This window comes from Squalius cephalus, assembly GCF_949319135.1.
Source record: "Squalius cephalus genome assembly, chromosome: 25".
NCBI lineage: Eukaryota > Metazoa > Chordata > Actinopteri > Cypriniformes > Leuciscidae > Squalius > Squalius cephalus.
Window position 1 is genome coordinate 16,514,451 of NC_137146.1, and position 9,538 is coordinate 16,523,988.

General features: G+C 37.3%; 1 protein-coding gene across 7 annotated transcripts in view; it reads left to right on the forward strand.

Moving 5' to 3' along the window:
- Positions 1-9,308, forward strand: part of dlgap1b (discs, large homolog-associated protein 1b) — a 146,319-nt gene extending 137,011 nt beyond the window's left edge. For 6 of the 7 annotated variants that reach the window (XM_079862986.1, XM_079862984.1, XM_079862985.1 and 3 more), the window contains 4 exons: positions 1,292-1,707; positions 3,548-3,639; positions 3,830-3,982; positions 5,330-9,308. In XM_079862986.1, coding sequence (XP_079719112.1) covers positions 1,292-1,707; positions 3,548-3,639; positions 3,830-3,982; positions 5,330-5,539 — 871 coding nt within the window. In that variant the 3' untranslated portion in view covers positions 5,540-9,308. Of the gene's footprint in view, positions 1-1,291; positions 1,708-3,547; positions 3,640-3,829; positions 3,983-5,042 lie in introns of all 7 variants that reach the window. The other variant, XM_079862989.1, reaches the window with a different exon arrangement.
- Positions 9,309-9,538: the final 230 nt, after the last annotated feature.

Sequence of the window (9,538 nt, forward strand, 5' to 3'; positions counted from 1 at the left end):
ACACACACTCAGGGTATGGTGAGAGATGTCAGTGTGCTTCAGTGCATCTGAATAGAGCAGGTGTCATACCTCTCCAGTACACACACACACACCAGGCAAACACAGAGTAGCAGATCTAAGCCAGATCGCTTTGATATGTTATCCTTCTCTATTCCTAAAGGAGAGGAGATGTGTGTGTGTGTGTGTCTGTGTTTGTTACGCTTGTATTCAATATCATAGTCTACAGTTACTTAGAAGGAAGTTTCAACATAAAATTGCAACCCAATTAATGTAATTTATTTTAACATTGTAAGTACATTTGGAGCGTTTTTTTTTTTCTTCTTTTTTTTTTACTTTTCGTAACTGGGAACAATTTAATCATATTTGTTTGTTTTATGATAAAAATGTTCTTCAACTTTTGCCGGTGTTTTGTCATCATATTCATCCATTGTTATATATTATATTTGAATAAAATATGAAATTGTGTCAATGAAAATAGCATTTATAGCATTTTAACCAAATATTACCATTTAGTTAACTATTAGTTAACTTTTTTAAATAACATTTTGAAAAATGTATATCAAACAATAACTATTTAGCATCATACAACAAAAAAATCAACGTATACACTATCGTTTAAAAGGTTGGGTCAGTAAGATTTTATTTGAAAGAAATTAATACTTTTATTCAGCATTTTATAATGTTAAAAAAATATTTCTATTTCAAATATATGCTGTTCTTTTGAACTTTATTTTCATCAAAAAATACTGAAAAAATATACATCATAGTTTCCACAAAAGTATTAAGCAGCGCACAACTGTTTTCAACATTGATAATAATAAGAAATGTCTCTTGAGCACCAAATCAGCATATTAGAATTATTTCTGGAGGATCATGTGACACTGAAGACTGAATTCAGCTTTTCCATCACAGGAATAAAATATATATATATATTATTGCAATTTATAATAACCATTTATTAATTGTATAAATGCAGCCTTTATGAGTAAAAGAGACTTTTTTTCAAAAACATTAAAAAAATCTTACTGAACCAAACTTTTTCACTTTATGAAACTGTCCTTGAAACCCTTAATAAAGTGTTAATATTTCCCATCATATTTTTTGCCAACAGTATGTTTTAATTAAAATAGTTCAGTTATTGTTATGATGCACATTTTTTATCTAGTCTTTGTTATTGTCAACGGCGCAATAGAAAAGTTTGTGTCAACATTGTTTCTGAGCATTAGATGTACATTTAGCTAAATGATTCGAACACAAACTATACACTACACTATTCATCTTTTCTTTCCAGCTACCGCAGAGTCACACGCTCTAACAGCGTCACCACTGCCGTTCAAGCTGATCTTGATCTTCTGGAGGTTCTCGGCGATGACCAGTTCACGCAGACCCACCAGGGGCCCATTATCCGCCAGCCGTCCCAGGATGCATCCACTTCCACTGTCAGCATCCAGGGCTCTGGGAACCACTACCATGCCTGTACCCAGGATGAATTCACTGACGTGGGCTTCGACCCCTCCATTCTGCCCCCGCCGGTCCCCTGGATGGATGGAGCCATGGAGGAGGAATACGCAAGTGAAGTGTCAGTCTCTGTGTGTCCGCAGGACGGACGCTGGTTTCTGAAGCTGCTGCATGCAGAGGTGGAGAGGATGGAGGGCTGGTGCCAACAGATGGAACAGGATGAGCGAGAGAATGAGCTACCGGAAGACAGTGAGTAACTCTGAGATAATGACCCTAAAAAAAAGCATTTTTATGCATTATAGATCTGGGAAGTAGACTCATTTAGAATGTTTGTTTTAACAGCATTTTTCGGCATTAATTATTAATTTATAACATTTGATTTAACAGCATTTTGTGGCATTATAGACTCATTTAGAATGTTTGATTCAGCAGCAATACAAAGTTCTGTAATGAAACAATAGATGGCGCAGACTAATGGGTCCTAAACTGAAACGCTTGCAATCATATCATTCTCTATAGGGCACGGGTGATTGGTTCCTGCTGTATCAGTAGCCAATGAGCTTATTGCTCAACCTTCAAATACTTGCATATGCATTTGCCTTAGCAGTGCGCTTTCAGAAACCCTCCACCTTCCCCAGCTCCACCTGTATAGATCTGCTACGGGTAATACGTGTATGTTATACTGAAGAGTAGCAGCATGTCTTGCTCACAGCAGCGTCTTGTATGTATTGGCAGTAACAAGTCCCGTAGTACTTGCTCTAGCGTAGCAGATCTATTTCGCCAAGACCAAATTTATCAACATTCTCATACTATTACCATGCCAAACACTCTGAGAGTTGTTATGACAGAATTACATTTCTGAAATTTTTCAGTTCAACAGCACTTTTTTTGGGAGATTCATATGTTCGATTTGAATGTTCTAAATGCATCTTTGATCCCGCAAAATTCTTTCTAGGTAGTCAACTCACTAGGTTTTGAATTAGTTTAAAACATATAGCAAAGTAATTGAAGCAAAATGGTTATTGTAGATAAATTACTGAATTTCCAAATCCGCTATTTTATTTTTAAAGTCAAGTAGTCATTTGTTTGCAAAACTATATTTAGAGTGACATTTGTACAGTCCGTGTGCAAGTCGTTTGAAGAATAATCAGCCACTTCAACAAAACTACCAGTGCACAAGGTCATTTCACAGTCTGGTTACCTCCGGCCAGCCTGTGTCTTTTTCTCCCACTTCCCGCCTTTTCAAGCACACACACCCACACACACAGCGCAGTGACCGTCTTCGTGTCACTCACAAAGCCTGCTTGTTCATCTATCTCCTGTCTGTCTCCCTCTCACATACCAGACATTTCTACCAGCAGGGAGCCACCCGTCTCCCTCGTCTCTCTCGCTCCCTCTTTCTCTGTATATTTTCTTCTTCCTCTCAGTTTCTATATCTGTCTCCTTCCACTCTCTCTTCTCTAACCCTTCCCTCTTTCCCTGAATACATAAAATATGCTAATCTCCGTGTCCTATGACAGCACATTGTTTGCCATATGGTCTCTCGCTGCTGCATATGTTAAACAGAGCGAGTTCATTTCGTCAGATCACTGTTTAAACTGCAATCCACAGAGACACGCTGCAGTCACTCCTCAGGCCAAGGCGGAAGCCTTTAAATGACCCCCACATGGCAAACATTAGTTTCCTTTAAGAGAATTCACCCTTGTTTGGTAATCTGATATGCTATTTACTTTCTTTCACTCTCAATCTATCTTTTTACATCGCACTCTTGTTCTGTATGTGTGTGCGCGAATTTCTTGGCTCGTTGGCTCTGGCTGGTGTTTGTTTGGTGTGCATGGTAAACACTCCCCCTGCTCCTCTGGTTCCTGCATTTAAGTTCCCAAGCCTTAGATATTTATGACCCCCCTTCTCGCTTCAAAGAGACAGCATTTAAACATTAACTTGCTGTCTAAGCCTTTGCAACACAAACGCACACATTCACTGCTGTGTTATTACATAGAGTTTCTCATACTGTGCTAATCGACTTTTCATGCTACTTACTGCACTTCTGTTTACAACAGCTGATTCTCTTTTTTTTGTGTGTGTTTAGTCCTCGGCAAGATTCGTAGTGCGGTGGGGAGCGCTCAGTTGCTGATGTCGCAGAAATTTCAGCAGTTCCGGGAGCTCTGTGAAGAAAACTTGGTATGTATGAAGCACACATCCGTTAGCCAATCAGAGCAGAGCGACACTTGGTGACTCCGCCCCTGAGTGGCTGTGTTAGCCTCAGTAGCATTAATATAAGACAAATCAGTATCACTTAGTTAGATATTGCCCCCACCCCCCACCCCCAATTAACAGATGTTTTGTGTATAATCTGTTCTCTCGCTGTCAGAATCCCAACGCCCACCCGCGGCCCGTGTCTCAAGATCTGGCAGGATTCTGGGATATGCTGCAGCTGTCCATTGAGAACATCAGTCTGAAGTTTGATGAGCTACACCAGCTGAAAGCTAACAACTGGAGAACGCTGGAGCCTCCTGAGAGAAAGGTATAGATTTTTACATCACAAATACAGATGCATTACACACTCTCTTAAAATGGCTAAGAATACCACAGTTGACACAAAGCAATTTGCGACGACATTTCTTAAGATGCTGCATGGTTGGTTTATTGAAACTCTTCAATATATGTCAGAGTAGATGTGATATTTAATTTGATGCAAGCTAAAAATGACCCTGTGAGGGGTGTAACCTTTGTTGTTTTTGTGGCATGCAAAAGGAAAGTTTTGAATAATTGTACAGGTCACTATGTTTTATGATGAAGCCTGAGGCCTTCAAGCTTAAAAAGGGCACAAAAACAGCACAAATTTGTTTGTGAATCAGACTTAACTACTTCTCTCATAAATTCTTACGAACAACCCAAGGAGCGCTAGGGCAGATGTCAAGTTGCATGGACTAGTTTAACGATGCTTTTATGGTGCTTTTGTGTCTTTTTTGAAGCTTGACAGACCCAGTCACTATTTAATGGAATAGCACAGAAAATAACAACCGGCATATAATTCAAACTTTCAGCACAATGTGTTGAACGGACAGTTTTCTGTATTTGCATCCAGTTAAATATGGTGTGTACTCTGACTTTAAAGGGATAGTTCACCCAAAAATTAAAGTTTTGTCATCATTTACTCACCCTCATGTAGTTCTAAACCTGTATGAGTTTCTTTCTTCTGTTGAACACAAAAGAAGATATTTTAAAGAATGTTGGTAACCAAACAGTTGACAGCACCCGTTGACTTTCATTGTATTTATTCCCTACTATGGAAGTCAACGGGTGCCGTCAACTGTCTGGTTACCAACATTCTTTAAAATATCTTCTTTTGTGTTCAACAGAAGAAAAAAAAAACTCATACAGTTTGGGAACAACGTAAGGGTGAGTAAATGATGACAACATTTTTGGGTGAACTATCCCTTTAAGGTCAATTGCTTCATTATTTCGTTTAGTATTTTATTTGAATGTTTATCTTATTACATTTATGAATGTTGCATGCGTTATGCTATTATCTGATTTGTTTTGCTCACTTCTTATTATTTTATGTATTCTGTGTTTGACAGTGATCGGGTTTTGAGGTGATGCTCCCATTTGCACGCTGCATGTGGTTCACATCCAGAGGTCCCTTTTACATCATGCCAAATGGCTTGAACTCTTAGTTGACGAAAACGGCCCTCCGTAATGGCCCTGCCACCCCTGAGCGCTCACTTAATGTATTTGGCTGATGCCTGGCACTCAAACACGACTAAATATTGCAGATGACCCAACAGATGACCCCCCCGTTTGCATGCATTAGCTGTGTTGTGTTACATCGCGGAGTGACACTAACCAGTTTGTCGTTGATGTCCAGGAGAAGCGCGTGCCCCCTCCAGTACCCAGGAAGCCGGGGAAGGGTCCCATGCTAGTGAGAGACCGGTCTCTGGAGGGCTCCCAGCGGATGGAGGCTCGTAAGCGGCTGTTAGCGGCTAAACGTGCCGCCGCCTCTCAGCGCCAGAACTCTGCCACAGAATGCGCCGACAGCATCGAAATATACATCCCAGAGGCCCAAACACGATTATAAACACTTTCACACTGAAAACCGGGTGCTTAGAAGCCTAATAGACACACACACACTCATCTCCAACCATAACACAATAGCACTGAATGACAAAGGCAGGGTAGCTGTAACATAATCACTCCTTTTTCTTGTGTAAAAGAGAGTTTCTTCACTGTGGGCTTCTACTGTATTTATGACTTAATTTTACTCTCTTCCTCTGTCCTGCCATTGTTAGCTCCCTTGTTAAACTCCCAAAGACTTTAATATTACTATTAGACACTATATTTAATTGTTAAAATAACCAATTATATATATATATATATATATATATATGAATATAAATAAATAAATATATATATATTCATGCCTAAAACACAGCATATTATCATGTCTGTTAATATTACTACCCAAATATTGCACACTACTGAATTTTATGTTTTTGCGGTTACCGTGTAAGAGCCATATGTCTTGTGTTCTCAAAGAGAACCTAACTTCTAAAAAGGGCAACATACCGATCACTTCTGAAGATTTCAACGGCCAATGTAGCTTTGATTGTCGTGTATGTATGTATGTATACATGTGGGTGTCAGGCTTTCTGTACATGTGCCACACTCTCTCACGTGTCACCCTGCACCTCTGAGAGCGGGCGAGGTCGTATCACGGGACAGAATGGAAAACCCACCTCTTCTCTTCTTTCTTCTCATATTTTTCAACCTCCCACTCTGTCGTCCTCTCGCACCATCTTATCTCCTGTTTTGTCCACTCTCTATCTCTCATTGCCACTCACCTGTTTGACTGACATAGATGTCCATCGTATCTGACAAATGTGACACTTTTATCAGTCCCCACTCAACGCGTTCACGTCATTGACAGAAGCACTGTCAGAACAAACCACTCTTCACGCCTCTGATTCATTAGCCATTCATATGTCCACGTTATGAAACATTACATACGGGCAGTCAGGGATTTCATTCAGCATTAAGCCCCGTTCACACTGACAGCAATGAAGTCTTTTATTTTCAGAGATATTTGCAGATTTCTGGTGATATACATATGGTGGTGTGATGTGGATGTGTCCAGTGAATTGTTAACTTATTTCTCACAATTGCAGTGACTTTTTATTTCATAATTGCGATTTTATATCATAATTGTGACTATTTTTTCTCAGATCTTAGAGTCTTAACAATATATCACAGTTGTGATCCTATGTATCAGAAGATATTTTATTTGACTACTTAATGTAATTGCGATTTTAAATGTTAATTGCGACTTTATATCATAAATGTGACTATTTCTCACAATTGCATTTTTATATCTCAGTCGCACAATTAATCACAATTGTGACTCTATATATCACGAGATCTCCTAATTGTGACTTCACTTAATGTAATTGTGATTTTAAGTGATAATTGCAACTTTATATCGCAATTGTGACTTTATTTCTCATAACTGTTTTTAATCACAATTGTGACCCTGTATATCACAAGCAAATTTATTTTTACTTAATTGTGACCACATAATGTAAGTGATAATTGCGACTTTATATCGTAATTGTGACTTTATTACTCATAAGTGGGTTTTATATATCACAGACTCACAATTAAACTATCACAACTGAGATTTTATTTCTCGTAATTCTGACTTGACGTAATTGCAAGCTTATATCGTGAATTGCGACTTTATTTCTCACAATTATGATGTAATTTCTCACATTAAGACTTATGATCTAGAAAGTTGTCTAGCCTACTGTCTTTTTTACTTAGTTTTGGCTTCCATAATTTTCTGTGTATGCGTGTACATTTTTGTTGTTGACATAAAGCCATTTCTGGTGACATGTGCAAGGTAATTCGACATGAGAGTGTCTAGCAACTCCTCCAGCAATAAAATCGCTGTCAGTGTGAACGAGCCATCCACAACCACAACAACCGACAGGACATTTTCTAATTCTGTGGCATTGAATAGCTCCGCCCACTGTGAAATCTCATTGGCCCATTCTGCTCTTTATTACTGTACTTTAAAGATCTGATTGGCTGTGATTGTGTCACGTTGCTTAGCGGTTTTCCGTTCAGCGTGGATAGACAAATAGTCAAATCACGCCCCATTGTTGTTATGTTGAGATTTGCATTAGATAGTTTTAAAAAATGCGTATTTTGTAAATATATAAATGATGAATTATAAGACGCCTTCCTGACTGCTCACTAATATAGCTCACTATATTTGTCTAAATGTTTGTATAAATGGATATAAAGTAAAATATCATTATTTTATAATGAGGGAGTTGTAGAGATATTTAAGATATGACGAAACGCATTTAAACAGACAGTCAGACATCAATTTCTCTCTTTACCATAGCTTTTGAATTTCAATAATGCTTAAAAGTATCATTTGAAATATTAAAACTGCAATGCCACAACTCTATAGCCTAAATGTAATACATACATTTATTTTTAGTAAAAACACCAACTGTGACAGGCAATTTATTCATTATATTTATAATCACTAGTTAGCATGATAGTCTGTATCCTCAACCAAGTGTGTATGTGTGTGTTTGTTATTTCCACATCAAGTGCATGTACCCAAGTGCTTCCTAATTTTCCTAAAGGCGTAGTTTTTTTCTTCCAACCGATATGTAGCACAGTTGATACTTTGTGGTAATATAGATCAGCTACTTTCTTTTGTTTTTATTTATACTTAGATGTATATAATTTCAGCAACCCTTAGGAGAAAGTGCAAGTAGACACATGTATCAAAGCAGAGCACATACCAGCAGTTTATTCATTTTTCTATTTAAGGAAACCCATCTTAACCGTTGAATCATTCACACACTCTTGTGCTGCTCTTGTAATTGATTTGCGCTGCATCATAGTTGCACTGACAAGTTACTCAATACTAGTCAAATCCTAACTGCACTTTCTGATACTTTTCAATAACAAATACTAATTTGCACTTGTTAAATATGTTAAATAAACAGAGCTATTTCTTTTTTTCTTTGCTCTAAATATTTCACTGTGGATAGACACATCACTATAAATATATATTGATATTAATTTCCCAGCAGCCAATGTGCAGCCATTTTCTATTTTCATAGACAGTTCAGTTGCATTGGCTTTAGTTTGATCCTTGTAGTATTTATCTTTTTAACTAAACTCTTCATTCCCGTTATTATGCACTAGAGCCCTTCTACTGTGGTTAATGTTTGTTTGAAATATTATTGATGTTTAAACGCTCAGCCTTAATTTATGAATATAAAATAGTCATGCACAACATAGCCTCAGGGGAGACTATATAACGTGTGTGTGTGTGTGTGTGTGTGTGTGTGCGTGTGTGTGTGTGTGTGTGTGTGTATCATGAAGAGGTCTGATACTGGAGATTATACCTTATCAATTAAAATATTGGTTTATATCTGGAAACATAAGTCCAGACTTTTTAGGGTTTTATCTTCCCAAATAAAAGAAAATCAGACTATGTTTTATTGCCAAACTGTGGACGGTGCACTCACCACAACATTTTGGGAAATGAAGGCAAGAAATTGTGTATTTACTGTTCTTGTAAAAGCATAAACTTTATCAAAATGACTGTGTGTAAATACATGAATGTTCTTCATTGTAAATGTAACCTACATCTAAAGATATCTTACTACTTACATTTTGTATTTATTGTATCAACACTGTTGATGTTATGGCACGTGTATGAAATTTTGATCATTAAAATGTTACAGATGCTCACAGCCATGAAGTGATTCATTTTCAAATAAATGTATAGCACTGAATGTTCAATAAATCTGTTTGTTTTATCCAGTAAATAGAGATAAATGACTGTTTTACATGTAAGCCTGTTTCTACATTTACTTGATATCACTATTGCATCTCACACATAACTCACAATTGCGATTTTATTTCTCGTATATGAGACTTTATATCTCACAGTTGACATTGTTTCTCATAATTGTCTTTATATTCTAGTAATTGCGACTTATATCACTCAAAATTTTTTTTTTTTTTTTGATTGATTTAATTATGACAA